This window comes from Condylostylus longicornis, unplaced genomic scaffold (genome assembly GCF_029603195.1).
Source record: "Condylostylus longicornis isolate FDR11 unplaced genomic scaffold, ASM2960319v2 ptg000055l, whole genome shotgun sequence".
In the NCBI taxonomy this organism is placed as follows: domain Eukaryota; kingdom Metazoa; phylum Arthropoda; class Insecta; order Diptera; family Dolichopodidae; genus Condylostylus; species Condylostylus longicornis.
In genome coordinates, this window is record NW_026578024.1 from 3,645,259 (window position 1) to 3,666,176 (window position 20,918).

At 25.9% G+C, this 20,918-nt stretch overlaps 2 protein-coding genes across 2 annotated transcripts; one reads left to right on the forward strand and one right to left on the reverse strand.

The window, feature by feature from the left end:
- Positions 1-245: 245 nt before the first annotated feature.
- LOC129611947 (uncharacterized) lies at positions 246-14,887 on the reverse strand. Its single transcript, XM_055525375.1, has 13 exons — positions 14,388-14,887; positions 14,144-14,302; positions 12,230-12,731; positions 11,911-12,149; positions 10,566-11,802; positions 10,313-10,513; positions 5,984-6,540; positions 3,923-4,078; positions 3,046-3,535; positions 2,076-2,229; positions 1,921-2,002; positions 586-1,834; positions 246-481 (listed from the first exon to the last, which is right to left on the reverse strand). Exons 1-13 carry the CDS (start codon positions 14,870-14,872, stop codon positions 254-256), a joined length of 5,739 nt encoding a protein of 1,912 aa, XP_055381350.1. The 5' UTR covers positions 14,873-14,887; the 3' UTR covers positions 246-253.
- A 1,526-nt stretch (positions 14,888-16,413) lies between these two features.
- On the forward strand, positions 16,414-20,310 carry LOC129611948 (aminopeptidase N-like). The gene is made up of 6 exons (XM_055525376.1): positions 16,414-16,865; positions 17,542-17,697; positions 17,758-18,268; positions 18,326-18,570; positions 18,633-19,860; positions 19,996-20,310. Exons 1-6 carry the CDS (start codon positions 16,414-16,416, stop codon positions 20,224-20,226), a joined length of 2,823 nt encoding a protein of 940 aa, XP_055381351.1. The 3' UTR covers positions 20,227-20,310.
- Positions 20,311-20,918: the final 608 nt, after the last annotated feature.

Here is a 20,918-nt window from a genome sequence, read left to right on the forward strand (position 1 = left end):
CTAAGTCTATGAAGGTAAAAATTGAATACACATTTAATTAAAATTATTTTTTACAAAGCAAGAATTGGCCAAAATTGGCCGGAATTGGCTAAATTGATCGTATACAACTAAGGCGCTCGCTCAAAAATTGTCACTGACATAAAAGTATTTTGTTAAAAAATTAAATTTTTTATTGTTTACAAATTGTAAAAACTATAACATTTTCATTGGTTATCATTAATGAAAAACTATAAATTAACAAACTAGAAAAATTTTAAAAAATATTTCTTATGGTCACAATTATAACAGCCATTAATGCAGTGAAACTAAGAGCAGTTTGTGCTGCGGAATTGCGCTTGAAGAATTCTGCTAAATAACTTCTAACAGGTTCAACATTATTTTTAATCCATTCCAAACTGCTGTTAATATTGGCTTCTACTTTTTCTTTTAATTTTTCGTCAACGTCTTCATGATCTTTAACCATATCAACTAATTCAAGGAGCTAAAATTTGTAAGCAGAAAATAAAAGATTTAAATAATAATTATTATTTCATATTTTAAATGTTCAATTGAAGTATTATGCATCAAAAAGTATTTTATAAGCACCTTGTTCTTTTCATCTTCACTAACAACAACCTGGGACAATCCCTTAACTGCATCATCAAGTGGACTTGTTTGACCGAATCCTCTGGGTAATTTGGAATATTCATTGAACTTTCCTTTTAAGAAATCAACTGCTACTTCAAAACCTTCTTTATGTTTAGAATACACAGAATTCAATATATTTATTCTTTCTTGTTTCCTTAAATTATTATTTTCATCAATTGAACTCTCAACAAATTTCTTTAAACTCTTCTTATCGTGAGTACAACCAAGTGTAGACATTATTAATTGACGTTCAGCTTGATCATTTGATTTTAATAAGCGTTTAAACAAATAGTTGAATTGTTCTTCAGTAGATTTCTTCAAACCATTACAATAAATAACTGATTGTAGGTTTGGTTCTATTTCAGTTTGTTTTTCTACTAATTCTTTAAGTCTTTCATTTGTCGTATCTAAACATTTTTCGCTGCCACCAGCACATGCCCAATTAATTGCAATAGTGCGTACATATTTATCAAAATGACGATCTGTGCTATTATCATGAACTCCCAATTTTTCAAAAATCTTCTCAACATTCTTAAATATAAAGAATTGTAAATTGCTGTAGACATCTTCATTATCATGGAATCTATTCTTATAAAATTGAAATGCTACATCAACAACTGACCAGGGTGAATATTCAACTTCTTTTGGTAAATATTCCAATAAATTAAAGAATTTATTAATATTCAATTTTTTGTTTAAACTTAAGCGATAACTGTCAGATATCAATTGAGCCCGATTATATTTATGAATTTTATTTGGATCTTCTTTTAAAGCTTTTGTAATTAAATCCCAATTTTCATCGTCATAATTAACACGATAATAACTTGTCAATTGTTTATTTAATATTAACCAATCATCTTTACCGAATTTTGCATTATCGTCCGGGTTAACTAATTTTTCCTTTTCAAATAATAAATGTGTAGTTCTGGTATCATTAAAATCTGAATTATTTGCTGTTACAAAATTAAATGGCACCACCCACTTTCTGAGATCTTCATCAGTTTTACCATCATTTTTAAAACCTTCTTGCTCAACAGTAAAGCTACCATTTTCATAATTTCTTGTAACTTTCAGTAATGGGAAACCTGGCTGGCCAGACCACGAACCCATTAATCGAGCAATAGTTACATTTAGTTTTACACCAACTTCTTTAGCCCCTGCTTGTAATGCATCAAAAAGATCATTTTCATTAGCCGATTTATATGCCCTAGAAGCAAAATTTACGTGAAAATTTTTGTAAATATATCGGAAATGAAAGATACTTAAGCATTTAAATTCTTTTTAAAAACTTACATTTTATTTAAATAAATATTTAAACTTGCTTTGAAGGCTTTTTCACCAATATGATGTCTTATCATATTAATGACACATGCAGCTGTCATCAAATAGAAAAAAAATAATTAAATTACACATAGCATGAAGTTTTGAAAAGCACATTTACAAATTACCTTTTGAATAAGAAACTGAATCAAAAAGACTAACAATTTGTCTCGGATGCTCAACATAGTGTGTCATAGGACGTTTAATACCCTCATCAGCTCTCAGAGCTCGTTGATATTCAGCAACAATGAAATGTTCCATAAGATCCATTTCTGGGTAAGCCTTAAAAACAGCATAAAATATTAAAAATCAATTAGGGTCAAATACAAAACAATTAAAGAAAATTTTCTTTTAAGTTTTTAATTATTCTTAATTTTCATTAGGAAAATGAAAACTGGTAATAATTGCACCGAGGACCAGTGGAGTGGGAAAACTCAACAGCAACTCCCACGTCGAAAACTTTTACCGTTACAGCAATTGTTACAGCATTGATTTTGCATTGATTAAATGGGACAAAATTAAATTTCAGTCGTTCAATAGTTAAAAATCAAAAACTTTAATAAAGAAATTAAGCTGCGCATATTTCAAATTTGCACAAATAATTTAAGTTATGTCGTTCAATACTGTATTGATAAAAGTTTGCGGTCAGCGACTGGATCTGGTTCAATTATTAAATGATAGAATTACAGTGAGTATCATAGAATATTTTGAGCATCTAGGAAAAGAATTAAGCTTCATAGTTAAGTCGATTTTGGAAAAATGTTGCCGAACCATACTTGCACCGTGTCGATAATAGATAAGCACACAAACTTTAAAAATCAAATTAAAATAAAACTTTTTATGAAACACCTTGTATGCACATAAGTACTACAAAAATTTTATGACGCTCATAAAAAATGTGTCCGATATCATAAAGAAATCGTGTTAAGATAACAAGATTAGTTTGGCTATTGTTTAAGAGCTTTGTTATTGTGTTTTGAAGTCATAAAAATTTTGGGTGATTAATTTTTTTTTTCTTTTTGATATTTTAAGATAAGAATTCGCCTTGTTTTTTTAAATTGCTACTAAAATTTTTCATTAAATATTATTAAAACTTACCAAATCAGCACCAATATATGCAAATAATGAAGCAAAACCTTCATTTAACCATAAATATGACCACCATTGTGGTGATACTAAATTTCCAAACCATTGATGACCGTATTCATGAGCAACAGTATTGGCGACTACAGTTTTTGTTCTTAAAGTTGAACGTGTTTCATTATATAAAAGCATTTCTTCACGATATGTAACTAAGCCCCAATTTTCCATAGCTCCTGCAGCAAAATCTGGTATACTGATTTGATCCATTTTCGGGAATGTATATTGATAATTAACATAATCTCCAATTTTATTTAATATTTTTACTGATGCATCTAAAGCGAAATCACGTTCATCTTCAGTTCCAGGTCTCGAATAAACACCATGTCTTATATTTCTACTTTCATCAAATTTTCCAGTAAAATTCGATATTATAAAAGCAACTAAATATGGTGACATTCGTTTTGTGGGTAAAAATGTTGTAACATTGTATCCTGTTAATGTTTTACTAAAATTTAGACAAAATATATGAAATTGATAAGTTCGTTTTAGAATAATTGTACAGCATATTGATTTAGTGAAGAATTTTGTATATAATTTGCATACGCGTATAGTAAATAAATGCATAATTTAAAATTTTTATGAAAAGATTATGATTTTTGAGAATTTACAATTTGAAATAAAATAATTAGTTTTTAAATCTCATTGTGACTTCAAAAATTCAGCGATATTCTATTGCTATTCAATTTAGCAATTAAAACTCGTAAGCTGAATTATATAACAATACCGTATTATTGCAAATTTAAAGTCAAACTCTGAGAGCATAACAAATTTCAATTTTCTCATTTTTAAAAATTAAAAATTTAATTTCTAAATTCACAATAAATCACTTTACCTTGGTTCTGTATTTTTAACTGGCATATTTGAGAGTGCTGTGTAATTATCGCCATGAGTAATTTCAATTGTTACTTCTGCTTTTATTCCAGGTTCATCATAACAAGGAAAACCATGACGTGCATCTGTACTTTCGAATTGTGTTGTAGCTAAAGGTCTGAAAAATTATGTAGTATTTAAAAAATAAAATATTAAATGCACAAAATTCGTATACCTACATTTAAAATATTTTTGTATAATATTATTAAATGCAAATATTATATACATAATAAAAAGATTTTTTTATATGTAATAGTAACTACAAGCAAATGACGCGCCATTACTCATCATAACAATATTGTGAATTTTAAATAATTTTTTTTTTGGCACGTTTATCAAAAGTTTCAAAGCCATTGGCCTTGTGTATATTGTGCATACTGAATCTCAGTAATAGTAAATGTCATGGAATTTTTATGTATTTTCTTTTTATATATTAGAATCTTATATTTAATTAAAAAAAAAAGCAAGTAGACTTAAATTAACTTAGTATTATTAAGAGACAAAAATAAGCTTACACTAGTTCGTTTAGTTTAGATCGCATCGTAAGGGATACATTTAATTTTTAATAATTAAATTAATAAGTTTTTGGTTTAAAGTACTCAAATATAATGCAATATTTAAAAAATTGCGAGAAAATATTTAATCTCTGCAATGCAGTAATACTGTGTTGGTATTAAAGGCGTGCAGGCCCATAGTTAATATTTTTTTATTTTTTTAGAATATTCTTGACCGTAATTTTAGCAATGAATTAGTGTATTACTAAAATTTTTCATTAGGCTTCATTCAATTAAAATTGCAAGAATGTCTATTAAATGTTTGCCAGAATAAGAAACGAAACCCAAAAACGAATTTAAGCGAGGTATTACTCTAATTTATTTTAAATTATCTTTATGGTGGCTTATGTTATAAAAATGTTATATTTTTTTACCTTGGGTCAATTTGAATGTAAATCTTTGAATTTCAAATTGTACTAGCTATTTCTTTTGAAAACTCTATGGAATTAAATAACGTCTAGCTTAAATAGACTACGACTTAGTAAACTAGTTAATGAGCTAGTTCAAATATTTTAAAATCAGAATCATGGTATTTAATTACTTATAAATCCTTTTTGTGTAATTTTGCAACTTGCCTTGCGTATAAAAGTTTACAATAAAAATTACAGTACAATATTATTTTCTTCGTTCTTAAATTTTCAATTATTAATTTGATATTTAATCATATTTTAAGTGTTATTTAAACACTCCAAACAATAACCATTCAAAATTGGAAATTTTATGCTACAATTGGCTATAACACATAAGAAATAAAAAAAAAATGTTTTAAATGATTTTTATGCCAGCCACACTTTTAAATTGCATTTTTATTATTATTATAAAAATTGCCATACTGTTTATCAACAAATATAATATTTTAGTTAAAAACTAAATACTGATCTTGACAATGTCACTTTTGTTATTTTAATTTACAACTTACTTACTTACATAAATTTTTACATATTTGGATGGCACATAAAAATAAAAAATTTTAATGTTTTTTTGGTAGTGAACTTTTTCATATATGAATTAAATTTTGTTATACATACTTATATGTATAAAAGCTTTTATGTCAAATATTTCACTGAACGTGTCATGTCAGTCAGTCGATCTTTCATCATTGTAACTATCATACTATTTATTATTACCACGTAGTTAAATTGATAAATTAAAGAAAAAATTTTTTTGTTTTGTGTAAAAAAATTTAAAAATTTTGAATGCATTAAAATAAAATATTTGATTTTTTAACGACCGCATTGCATATAATAAGGGAGGTTATGTGACGGAAACAAATTTTGCATACCGAGTTTTCGGCGAATTTTTTTAAAAAAGATCAGCCAAATTTACATTTTTCGAGGTATGTTAGCTTAAAGCTTGCTAACTACCATAAAATTGACTTCTGTATCACTTTCACTAAACTAGACAATATACATTGCGGTCGGTTATTTGCTGATCACTTTAGATTTTCTAATTTATATACAGCTACTTACATAATTTCTTTATCCTTATTTTCATATGTTGATAAATAAAATCCTCCATTATCTGTTCTTAATGTACCATTATATTCTATTTTTAAATAATAATTTTGTTTTTCTTTTAATGTACCATCTTTTAATTCAAAAACTAAAAATTCAGTATTATTAGCTGGTTCTTTTGGTATTGGTTTTAAATCAATTATTTTTCCAGATTCATCTGTTAAATTTGCTGATTTTATATTAATTTTTCGTCCATGAATTGTAATACTATTTGTGTTTGTAACTGCTTGTAATTTTATTTCATTTATACCATTGAAACCATATTGACCTTTATGAACATCAGTATGTAATTTAATATTATACGAGATTGGTACAGTGTTATTTGGTAAACGATAACTAATTTCTTCTGTAAGTTTTGAATTAAATTCTTTTCTTTTTAAATTTGGTATTATTGAATGATCATGAAATAATTTATTTGGTGGTGTTATAATATTATTATCCTCATATATTGGTGATGTTAAACCAAAAATTGGTAATATTAAAACTATTAAAATTTTAAAATTAAAATCTAACTCCATTATTGATATTTAAATATAATATATTATATGGAACGTCTAATCAATTCAGGAGTAAAATTAAAACTAAATTTTCAAATAAATAAGTAATGGGTAATAAGTGGTACAAAATACACGATAGAAATGATAGAAAAAAAAAACCGCAAAAATAATAATGTATAATCATTGATTAAATTAAATCCAAATCGATTATAAGCATATACAGACAATAAGAATGAATACGTAAGAAATATCAGTAAATTATAAGAGTTTTTAAAATAATATACAATATAACTAAATACCTAAAAAGATAAGATAAAATTAAAGAAACTAAAAATCTACTTTTAAAATAAATTTTAGTAATAAAAGTACTCAAATAAATACCAAGTAAATAATTCTTCTATAAATTCCTTTTTATATTTTGATATTTTAAAAGTTATTCTATGCGATTAACTTTAAAACCTATTTAGATTATAATTTTAAACACATATTTATTAATACTTGCAAATTAAAAATAATATGGCTTTAAAATTAAATATTTCATGTGATCGGGGCATAACCGATCGCATTGCTCATAGTTTCTACATTATATTAAAAATATTACCAAATTGCTAATTATTGTTTTGTAGGTGCAATCTACTATTTTGTAACAATCTACTAGTTAATAAACGTCGAAAAATTTTAATATAATTCCTAATCCTTTTCTGAGGTCTTAGTTTAAATAATATATTTCATTTGTGAGGATTTTCTTATATTGCTGAAAAATTATAATCCAGTTGTTGGTTCCTATTTTTCAAAACAAACTTCTTACTGTTTGATATCTTTCTTATAAACGAGCTCATATATGAAATTTGATTCTCTAATCAATTGCTAGCACCAAACTGCCCTTAAAATTTGATCAATATGTTATAAATAGTGAAATTAATTCAACCGTATTTAAGATACAGGATATGCGAACTCGCTGAGATTGGTGAAAATAGTTATTTTGCAGTTCCCTGTTACGAGGAAATTTTAAAATAGATGTAATCAAAATGAGACTTCCTTATTGTATTGTAATACAGTCCGTAAAATTTATTATGTTGATATTTTAATCAAATTGCTGAATTTGAAGAAAGCTACTAATTGGGCATCATTACCAATTATTTTCATATAAATGAAACTTTTGGTTACATTTAATATAAAAAGTGAATTTTAAAATTTAGTTTTAAAGTTATTACAATTGTTTTGTGTACGAACGTTACTCTAAAAAAAAAAGTTTCGCAAGTGATAGTGATTAGCAAAAATATTTCTTTAACCCTTCTAGTATGAAAATTTGTTTGAAAATCTAATCAAAATGATACTAAATAATTAAATTCATGAAAATTAAATAACTTAAGAGGATTATTCACTAGTACTTAATAGCAATAGTGTTTATTTTACAAATCGTGGTCTGCAAAAAACTTATAACAACAACATTCTTAAATACAACCATTTTGAAATGAAATTTTGGAATTGAAAAGGTTGCCCAGAAATTAAAGTCAGGACAAATAGCTAGTAAGTAATTTTGAAACAGTTTCCTTAGTGGTTGCGAACCTCAAACATTCTCCCAATTACAGTGATTTAGTAATATCACTCAATTGACATGTCCAAATAATGATATTAATCCTTTTTATCAAAGACTAATAACAGATTATGCAATAATTTTTAAATTCGGTGTAGTAAATAATTTTGTTAAAATAGATCCAGGTCCTAAAAAAATTGAAATATAATTATTGTATTACAAATTTTTTCTTTACATATGAAACTCTGAATTACTCTGTGATTTAAAAGTTGTTGAATAAGTCATGCATTTGATAATATCTCTCTAGTTCTTATATTTCATAATACTTACATTATTTTATGATTTCTGATAATCTTAAATATTTTAAAAAGAAAATAAATGCAGTCAATTGCAAATATAATTTCATTGTTTAAATATAAAATGCTTTATAAACTCTATAAGCTTTAAATAAATAAATAAGAAATAAGCTAGCAATGATAAAATTATAGACTAAATTGAGCTAACCGAACATAACTAGTTAAGAACAGAAGTCGACCTATTAGGATTCGAGCTTTTTACATGGATTATATTGTAAACATAACCTAAATTTTTGTAGACATATGTGACTAATTGGACATCGTAATTTAAAATTCCATGTATTACATAATAACTACATCAAAATCAAATAATTTTAGAAAAAAAATAGGATACAAAGGACAACCTTTAACAAAATTTGAAAATTTTCAAAATTGCTCTGACGTTCAAGTTTTTTTTAAATCTTATTTTTATTACCTTCAACGAATTGTTAGATGTATTTGTACTAGATCTTTCCCGATTATCCAAAAGGACTCATCATTATCTATGAAATATCATAGCTAAAGAAAATTTGAAGAATTGTAAAAGGCTTAAAACAGGGTTTCCCGATCATATTAAGTGATCATTGAAGACTATTACGTTTACAAGATAAAAATTTTTGATTTTGATAATACATTATGAATTTGACCAATGAGTAATAGTTTTGAAAATAAAAATTTATTATAAAAGTACAAATATCTCAGTATAATACTTAATATTTTTCAGGCGCGTAAATATTTTAAATTAGTACTTATAATTTTATACTCTAATCAAAAATTTTATTCAAGTAGATATTTTTCATGATGCAATGGAAATCTAATTTATGTAAATCTTAAATTTTTTTTACTATAATAAATTATAGATTAGAGTTTTATACGAAAATATTTGAAATGAAATGAAATGAATGAATTATACCTTGAATTGTGCAAGATTACGTATTCTAGTTCCCAATAAAATTATAATTTATAGCATATACTCAAGCCAGACTAAAATATGCTTCTTTAATTCTTTTAATGTCGTTCATTTAATTATAATAACTTTCTATTGAATATGCTAAAATATTTTAAGATGGAGTACTACGAAGACTCTAAATCTCAATATACTATAGTACAACTTTTAGTAATACAAAAATCGGTATAAATAACACGCATAAAAAAAATTGGAGGGCGATCAGAAATTCATTTTATAATAAAGAAATGTCAGAAATGTAGCTTTTAAAATAAATTTTTTTTTCTTAAATTTATAAATTTTTAATTTATGTCATTTTTCTCATTTTCGAACGACTGGCTATTTTGAAGTTGTAAGATTTGCAGGCTGCGTAAACATAAAAAACTTAGCTAAAGGTTTTGCATACTTTTTAACGCTCTGCTTAGACTCTCTTAGTGTTTAGCCCAGGTTCATTTTTCAAAATTTAATTTTGCTGAAGAAATGATCAGTTTGTCCCATTAATAAAAGTGAAATGAGCAGAGAATGGAACAAATCGGCCAACATGTGTTGATATTTGGCAAATTAACCCTTGTATTTCTAATTACAAACAATGTGTTCAGTAATGATTTGTTATTCGTTTATAAGTCATAATAATTATGTATGACATTTATTTTTTATGATGAAATCAGTTCTGTACTGGTTTCTTCAACACATAAGACACAGCTTTTGTTTTTATGATAGTGTATAAGGCTGGTTAGTGGTTAGCATAAGTGAAGAAGCATATGCTAATTTAAATTAACTAATCTAGAAGAAATATAATTAATGGGAATAGCAAAATTTATTACAAATAGTTAGAGTTTCATTTTAGAGTTAAATTCATATAGATTTGTTTCTTATTATTATCTTACATTTAATAATTAACAAGTAAAAAATTATGTACAAAAGGAAAATAACAAATATCAGAAAATGTTAAAAATTATTAAAAATTAAATTTGTAAATATTGATATTGCTATAAGAAATTTAAAGCTATCAATTTTTAAAATTCCACTTGAATCGCCATAATTGTTTCCGAGCCAATTTTCGATTTTTTTTCTATATAAACCATCCCATTCCAAATTGTTGATAACATTTTGCGCTGCCTTATTTGTGGTTTCCGAATCTATTTGAATTTCACCCAGTAATTTATTAAACTAAAAAAAAATTTTAGCTAAGTAAAAGTTTGAAAGTTAGCTAAAAACTTACTTTGTCTACATCATCTTGATGCTGTACATGTTTCGAGATTAAAATGATTGCCTTTGCTAAGCAACTTTCACATAAACTTTTATCCAACCTCTTCCAAGATTTTTGAATAAAATCCATTCCTAATTGCAATCCTCTTCTACTTTTAGATATAACTGATTCCAGTACACCATATCTTTCATCTGCATTCAAATTTAAATCTTCATCTTTATTCTTAATTGTGTAAAGAAGAAGATTCCGAAGAACATTTTCATTTTTTGCACAACCCAGTATTGAAATATAATCTGCTCTTTGGGACTCAATTTCTTCACTTAATTTAATCAGATTTTTTACTTCTAAAAAGGGCAAGATACTTTCATTATCTTTTTTTAATTTTTCACAATGAAATATTTTTCTCATATCGGTTGAGTCATATTGAAGATCGGTTTCAGTACATTGTGTGTTATTGGAGTTACAAGCTAATTCTGCTATAATTGAACGGGTAATACTCGCTGATGGTGCTTCGTTTTGTATTTTAAATAAGCCAAAATTTTTTAAGGGTTGTTCAGTAATTTTAAAAATGAACTTCCATACTATTTTAAGTAATTTTGGATTTTCCAAATTTAATAATCGATATTTAATAAACTGCATATTACTGTGAAATGCTTTCCATGGCGCATAATCTCTTTCATTTGGCAAATATTCAATCAAACTGAAAACTATTTCATAATCAAGTTCCCCAACTTTAGCTAAATGAAAAGCATCATCAATAAGCTGTGCTCGGTTTGCGACATGAATTTGAGTATGATTAAATTTCAAAGCATTAATAATTAATCGCCAATTTTCTATATTATAATTAACTCTATAATATCCAGTTTGTTGAATGTTTGCGATTAACCAGTGCGTAGAGCTATCAAAAGCTTCATTCTCGATAGTGTGCTGCATTTCTTTAGTTTTCATCCAGAATTGAGCTTTCGTATTTTTGAAATTATTTCCAAGTGGATCCGGTATTTCATAATTAATTGGTATATGCCATACCAAATTAATGAAATCATTTGAGTGAAAACTTTCCATTCGCATAAAACGTTCCTGTCTCAATTTTATAATTTTATCTTTAACTTCAATTGTAACAAATGGATAACCACCTTGATGTGTCCAATTACCAAATGTTTCATTTATATCTATCTTATAACTATCACTATTTTGCATTGTCTTATTTAAAGATTCAAAAAGATCAACTTCTGTAGACGATTCAAATTTTCTAAAATTAGAATGTCATAATGATAAAAATAATTTCGGATGAATAAACCAATTTTAAAGAATAAGTTTGAATGACAAAATTCATTTTGAATGAATAAATTAATTTTACCTTTCTCGTAAAAAATCCTTCACACCTTCTTTGAAAACATTTTCACCCAAAGCATTATCGAACATTCTTAAAACACATGATGATTTTTCATAAGCAATCCTGTCATAATTTTTTTTTATATCCGATTGTTTCTCAACATAGGTGGACATTGCTCTAATTTTTGCTTCTGTATCAATTTCGAATACATAATGTAAAACATCTGTTTGATATTTTTGCATTAAATTCCATTCTGCATACACCTGAAAAGCAAAATAACATTAGCATGGACCTTAAAGTGTACACTTAGCATTAAAATAGATTCAATATAAATAATAGTTACATTAGCAGCTCCATAATAACCATATAGAGTTGAAAATCCTTCCTTCAACCAAACATAAGTCCACCATTCATGTGTTATCAAATTTCCAAACCATTGATGAGCCATTTCATGTGCCATTAAGTATAAAATACCATATAAATTTATAGAGCTATGAAATTTTTTATTGTAGAATAATCTTTGCTCACGATAAGTTATTGCACCCCAATTTTCCATACCACTGAAATGAAAATCAGGTAATAGTATCTGTTTAATTTCTTTGATTTCTTTAGGTTGAAATTCATCTCCTTCAACTATATTATAGAGTTCATTAAAAACAGCTGCTCCATAACTTGCGGCAAACGTGGCCAAAGAATGTGCATTATGACGAACGTAAGCTATATGCTCTATTTTATTATTAGCAAAATATGTTCGATTTACTTCGACAAAGTCAGATATAATGAAAGCTACTAAATACGTTGACATTATTGGGGTTTTTTCAAATTTTGTTGCGACCAGGTTTTCACTATAAAATTTAAAAAAAAATTAAAATAAATCTTAGATCAAATTAAAAATAAATTAAAAAAAAATGCAACAACTTAAGTTGCTTCAACTGGTTTTTTAATAAATATTTACTTTTGTACATACATACTTACATATGTGCATAGTTTTAAGCTTAATTTGAAAACAACATTAATCGTTTGCAAAAATTTAATATTAAAGAAGAGAAAAAATATTTTTGGATCATATGCTATATATTGTCTATGCTAACATATTTATACATACTCGTATATCTATGTGTTTAAACTTAAAAATATGAAAAATATTTTAATAACTTTGACCGCAATGCGTCAATTGACTTGAATTTCTGAGAAGAGGCGATAAAGTAGCAACTAAGTAGATAAATAAACTAGATACTAATGTGTAAATTACTTGCATCGAATGATTTCGAAACATTTTTGAAAATCTTACACTTCACCTTTGAAAACTACAACTGTTTTTCAGATTGGCTTAATTTATTCGAAATAGCATTTTCCAAGTACTCTTGGTTAAACCTCCTTAAAAATTGGTGCATATGTTTAGTTGGTGTGTGTTAATCACACAATAAATTTTAATAACTTTAAACATTTTGAGTTTTATTTTAAATATTGCTCAATAGATGTCACATTCAGCAAGCAACATGATAAAATTTTTTAATTAACTTCGTGTACTCAACAAGTTCAACTCCCATAGCTTTATTTACTCCGTTTATTCTGGAAGTCAATGACTAATTTCAAAGTAAATATAAATAAAATAATATTTTCCACAATAAACAATAGATTATTTTGATTGCAATCAAATTAATAATAGTAGAATGTTTATTTAATAAAATACTAAATTATTTTATAACTCAAATAATATTGTTAAATTATTATATGTGTATTGTCTTGAATCGCTAGTAGAAATAGATTAGATAAAGCCAAAATGTTTTGTGTTTTAAGGTAAAAAAATATTTTTTTTTTCTAGATCAACTTTTAACCCCTTCTTGAATGACAACAATACAAATTTTAAATAATATGTTAATTAATTCTAATTGACGTAGTCCAAAATCTTAAAATTCTCATTTCTACTACGCTACAAAAATAAATCTGTGATTCTTTTTAACAGACGTTTTTGGATGTCAATGAACTTTACTTAAAAGCTTTTCATTCTTATTTTTCATATTCCTAGTCTTGAAAACAAAAAAAACTAGTTCTTGAAGTATACAGAATAAAAGACTAAAAAATTTTGAGTAAATAAACTACAAGGATTTTATGCGTCTCATGCGTTCTTTAATTAAATTTCTTAAACTTATGAAATAAATATTTTTTTAAAGGGGTTAAAATCATAAAACTATGTAATCTTATAGAATGACTTATCAAAATATTGGAATAATGTTATTTGTGTACTAATACTTACTTTAAAACTGTTTTGTCTAGAATTTTAGTATTGGATAAAGCTGACAATTTCTTTGGATGTATCAATTCTAATTGAAATGTTGATTTGAATTTTGGTTCATCATAACAGGGAAACGCATGCCTTGCTTCAGTTGGTGCGAATTGAGTAGCTGCTAACCATCTAAAATAATTTAAAATATTTTTTTTTGCTAATTGAAATAAAATTCTTTCTTCTTCAAATAATTTTTATAATATTTTATATTTACACAATTTTTCTATCATTGTACGAATAATTGTTATCCTTATAAGACGATCTATAAAATCCTAATTTGTCCTTTCTTAATTCTGACTCATATATTATTTTTAATTCATATTGAAATTCTTTTTGCAATTTTGTTTCACAATGAATTTTTAAAATTTCTGTAACATTATTAATTGTATAATTTTTAATATCAACATTTTCATTTTGATTTAATTGTTTCAGTTCTATAGTTTTTATCGTAGAATTTTTTGTATGAATTTCCACAATATCAGTTACATTCTCAATTTTTAATAAAATTTTAACTTCACCATCAAATTGAAAATCATTTTGATCGATTTCTGTATAAATTTTTATATCGTAATGTATTGGTGTTGTTGTATTTGATAAGCGATATTGTTCACGAACAGTTTTACAATAGCAAAATTTTATTGAATAATTTAAAAAAATCAAAATAAATAAAAATATAAAATTATTTCCACACCGTTTCATTATATGAAATTATTAATTAATCAAAGCGTTGAAAAAATATACGTGCTGACAAGTTCAAAAGAAAATTAAAACTAAAGTCGATGGACAAATGAAATCAAATACATACATACGAGTATGTATGTATAAAATGATAGCAATCGTCTCGTCGTACTCCGTATTAAGTTATCAGTTCGTATATTATCATAAAAATTTTACAAAAATCATACAACAGAACAGATATAAAAGAAGAGAGATGGACGTTTTCAATAAATTAATTGTTTTAGCTTGTCGCTTTTCGTTCCTTACTACATGAATGAATACCGTTAAGTGCGTCAACTACATGTTTATGTTAACATTTGGTTATAAAATGCATCCAAGGTATACACACGCATAAAAGCAAACAAATCATATAAAATAATAACTTTTTGATTTAAATCAAAATTTTAATTTAGTCAAAATTGTAAAATTTTACAGAGAGAAAAACGCGTTGCCATGTTAAATTTTAAAGGAATTTTTTAAGTAGGTTTTCAGTAATAGGTTTTCAGTAACTCAATAATTCTATATTTTAATGAAATAATAAATTAGAAAATGATGAGGTATGCGCTGAAATGGCAAAATTATATTACAGATTGAATTTCTAGAAATTTTTTTAACAAAGGTACTACTATCAACACATTATTTATTTCCAACACATAATCAACACATTTCAAAATTCATGGGAAAAATAAATTATTAATTATTATCCAATTGTCAAAAAATTATGTACGTAAATCATCACTTTACCTGCAAAACGACTTCCGTACCATCAGAATTATGTATGACAAAGTTGTAGAGGAAGACGTAGGGCATCAAAACAAAAAAAATTTTTCATCCAAAATTTTGTGTTTGAACGACTATAGCTCGAAAACGGTAAGTTTGAAAAAAGCTCCATTATATTGCAGCTTCAACATCAACATGGAATGGGTATTCATCAGACAGAATTTTGTCAATCCAATTTGTTTTAACCCTCCAAAACTACCTCCATACGGCCGAACTCTCCCCTCTCAACCATACTATCTTCTTTCTAAAAAACGAAAGGAAAAACATCAGAATCATGGGCGTGAAAGACAAACTTAAAACGACTGATTCAACCTTGGTGAAACTTCAATGTTGAGATTAATGCACACGATATATTTTTATTCTTTTAAGAACAATCTTCCATTCACAAATACTTACTATTTTTTCGGAGCAGTTTACCGTAATATCCTTTAATGGATGATTAAGTAATATTGAGTAACCATTTAAATATTAAAAACACGTCGAAAATTTCTAAAAAAGAAATATTTACAGGTTTAACAAAGCACTTATGTAAGGGTTAAGAAAATCAATTATTTTATAATCAACATTCAAATTGATTTTGTTATACGAGAGAAAATTTTAATTTAAAGTTTAAAATTTACTTATCAAACCGAAATAATCTCAGTAAATGAGTAACAAATAAAATAACGGTTGTGAGCCTACATACAAAATAAATGAGTATGTTTTACATTTGACAGTACAAATTTGGATATTGAAGAGTAAAAATGATTATTTCGAGGAATATTTTATTGACTTTATTTGCAATATTTTTTAATTCATTAATTAATGCACAAGAATTCAATTTAGAAAGTTATCGGCTTTCGAATAGTACAACACCATATCTTTATGAAATTGATATTGAAGTAAATCTAGATGAAAATAATTTTAAATTTAATGGCAGTGTTGAAATAACATTCACGGTTGTGCGACGTACAAAAGAAATTCTTTTGCATTATAAGGATTTGAATATTTTGAAAATAGAAATAACTTCAGCGACTTCAATCGCAGTTGAAAATGTTTATATGAACAAAACTACAGCTATTTTATTATTACAAGTAAATAAATTTTTAGAAAAAGGTGAAACTCATAGCTTTAAAATCACATACGATTCAATTTTGAGAGAAGGCAATATAGGATTTTACCGTACATGGTATCTTAATAGGAAAGGGGAAAAAATGTAAGTATAACTATGTGTAAGTGATTGAATTATTGCTATTCTTTGCCGTTTACACATGTATTGATAAATTATGTCATTGTTGAAACGTCGTACGCGCTTGAACGAACTAGGATGAACACATGATATTTGTTAATTTCTAACTTTTACGATCATAAAATTATTACCATTGTTACGTTACAATTATAATAATTAATCAGGAATATTTATAATATTACTTTATAAAGGAAATCAAAATTTTGGAACCATAAAGAAATAATGTTTGCATTGTTGAGATTAAAAGTATTTAGTTTTATACAAACAAAAGCCCAATTTTAAATCTTTATGATACCGAATTTGATAAGGAATCCACTCTAAGGTAGTGAGTATACTTCTAATAATCAACTGCAAAAAAAAAGTGATGAGAATTATTTTATATTTGTTATTTATTTTTTATTACCAATAAATATAGTGCTCACGATTTGTCAACAATGTCTAGATATGTAGTATGTATATGTATGTGCTTAATAATTGCTTTGCGATATTCCAAGCGCACTTGTTTATTTTTACAATCTTCATATATTTTATGACATTATAATTTATTCTAGGAGTTCAAAGGGAGGTCTTAATATGATTTCAATTATAACAAATAAATTTTTGACTATTTATAACAAAAAATTAATATTAAATTTGATTTTAGTTGGTTAGCAGCCACAGCATTTTCACCAATATATGCCAGATTTGCATTTCCATGTTATGATGAACCAAATTTAAAGGCGGCATTTCAAATTCGTTTGAAACATTCAAATAATAAAATTGCATTATCTAATCAAAATGTGCAAAGCATTATAAAAAAGTAAGTTTTACAAGCTTTATAGAAAAAGTAATTAAAAATGTTTATGCTTTCTCTTTTTAGTTCTGATGGTACCACAACAACAGAATTTGTACGCACACCAAAAATATCAACACATTCAGTTGCATTTTTTATATGTGATTTTGGATTTACTGAATCATCAGAATTATACAGAAATAATGCATTAAATAATATAACTCATTTAACATATTATCGTAGTGACATACCAGTCACTGAAATTGACTTACTTAGTTCTTCAATTACTAATGCATTTTATAGTCTTCAAAATCATCTTCTTGCAGATATACAATTATTACACAAATTACAAAACATATTAATACCTAACATATTCTCGAAGACTCAATCCAATTGGGGTATTATAACGTTTAAAGAAGCTTTGATTCGTTTTAATTCTACCCGACATTGGGAAAGAGAAATATTGTCGACTACATTGCTAATAGGACATGAAGTATCACATCAATGGTTTGGAAATTTGATAACTGTTGAATGGTGGACTTGGATCTGGTTAAATGAAGGCTTTGCAACTTTATTTCAATATTATATTACAGATGATGTATGTATACATAAAATTATTATAAATTACTTCATTTACAAAATAACTTATTTTTAGTTACACCCTACATGGAACATATTGGAATATTACCAAATTCATATTCTTCATTCTGCTTTTCGAAATGATTTTAATAGAAGATACAAATTAAGACCAATGAATCTATACGTAGAAAAAATGGAGGATATTCAGGCTTCATTCAATAAATTGCCTTACAATAAAGCATCTTGTGTTTTAAGAATGTTCGAGCATGCATTAGGTAAACCTATATTTCTTCGAGGTTTGCAATATTACATTAAAGAAAGGTAAGAGTAGATTTTTGCAATTTCATAGCTCAAATTAAAATGAAACTATTAAATATTTGTAGAGGTTATAAGTCATCAACAGAAAAACAATTATTTGATGCTCTCATAACGGCTGCTCTAGAACATGATAAATCTGTTGAAATAGATCTGCTTAAAGCATTTACCACATGGACGTCACAATCTGGTTTTCCGTATTTGACGGTTAACATAAAAAATGCTACAATGGAAATAATTCAAACTCAATTTATAGGATTTGAAAATATAAATTATAAACTCTGGAATATACCAATAAATTTTGCAACATCAGAAGACAAAGATTTTAATAATACGATTCCAAAATTTTGGCTTACAACAAAATCTATATCAGTTGATTTAAACGATTATGTAAAAGATGTTTCCGATATTTGGGTAATTTTTAATATACAACAGACCGGATATTATCGTGTCAATTATGATTCTAATAGTTGGTATCAAATTATAAAGGCTTTGATGAATCACCATTCGGAAATACATGTTGCAAATCGTGCACAACTTATTGATGATGTTTTCATATTCAAAAGAAAAAATCTACTTAGTAATGACATTTTCTTTAAGATGTTAGAATATCTGGTCAATGAACGTGAATATGCTCCATGGGCTGCTTTTGACAATGGAATCGAATTTTTAAATAATGCATTATATAACACAAGTTATTACAAAAATTTTTTACAATTGATGCAAAAAATCTTAAAACCTACTGTTGACGAGTTCATAAAGTTAGAAAACAAAACTAATTTTAATGTGAAACCATTAAAATCTATTCAAAAAGAAATAATTTATCGGCGTTCAATAGAATTTTCAGTTATGGAAACTAAAACAGCGTACTTTCTTAATAAAATGGAATATCGTCAAATTTTCTATTGTAATCAATTGAAATATCCTTCGGCCGAGAAAACTTTAAATAATATTATAGAGGAAATTTTTGATTTGATGAAAATATTTTCAGATGATCCTTCAGTTAAAATTGATTTATTAAAAGCTTTAGGTTGTATAAATAGTGAATCGCATATAAAAATTTTACTTTTAAAAATTTCTAAAACTGAAATTGATCCAGAATTTAATTTAACATCAGATGAGAAATTAATATTACTTAAAAGTATATGCCGTGAAAAGAAAATTGGTCTTCAAACTACCTTAGAAATGATACTTAGCAGATGGCAACAATTATTGATAGCTTTAGAATACAGGAATTTTATTGATTTCTTACTAGAAATTTCAAAATATATTAGAGAGCCAAAACTAATTGAAAAGGTATGTAAATAAATTAGGTCATTAATTAATAGAATTTTCGTAGTTATAAAGAAAATTTTGAGACTAAAACAAAAATTATTCAATACCAAGAATCAAGAATAATAAACTGTTTGTATTGTTTTTTAAATTTTTTAGTTTCACAAGCTAATACAGGACATGGATATACTTACAGAAGATAAATTAGACATTTGGTCTATTATTGATGAAAATCTAGAATGGGAATATGTACAGAAACCCTTAGTTGTATTATACCTTTTAGAAAACTATCCAATTACATTTAACAAAGCTGTAACATCCGAATTGCGGTGGCCTGCCGCATATTTGTTATTAATGTTGTGCTATTTATTTTTATTATATTTTAATTAATATATTTAATTTTACTGAAAATAATATTTACATTTTGAAATATCCTTGATAATTTTAGCAAGTTAGCGTTCTAAGTATCATGCGTTTGTCCTAATTGATAAAGTAACTAAAATCAAATTTCAATTTGCCAATTATGTGCAATGTTTTTCGTACAACACAATAATTATTGCTTGATCAACTTTAATTTGAAAATCTTTGCATACATTTAGGAGAACAAAGTTGGAAAATTTTTTATATTTTAAAGGAACTATGCAAATATGTAGTACAATAGATTTCATATCAAATTGAAGGTTCTTGAAAAATTTAAAAAGAAAAATAATTTTTGAATTCAATTTTTTAATGAAAGTTCACTTATGAACAATTTTAAAAACTTTCTCCATTTCTTGATTTTTGAGGATTCCAGTACGAAAAATTTATTTTATATGAACATTTATTGGATAAAAAGCTGATTCAATCATTCAGGTGAACAATGATCGCTATAAATTTTGTTTTACAAATATTTTAAATTTAAACTCATTTAACTTTACCCATTCTAAGCTCACAATATTAGTGTGATATTATTTAAAATTAAAACAAAACAAAAATTAAATGAAGCAATTATGAAAATTGTTTCGAATGGCAAATAATAGATTTTCTGGCGGATTTGTGGAACAAAAATTGAAATACACACTCTAAATTATATTTGAAATATA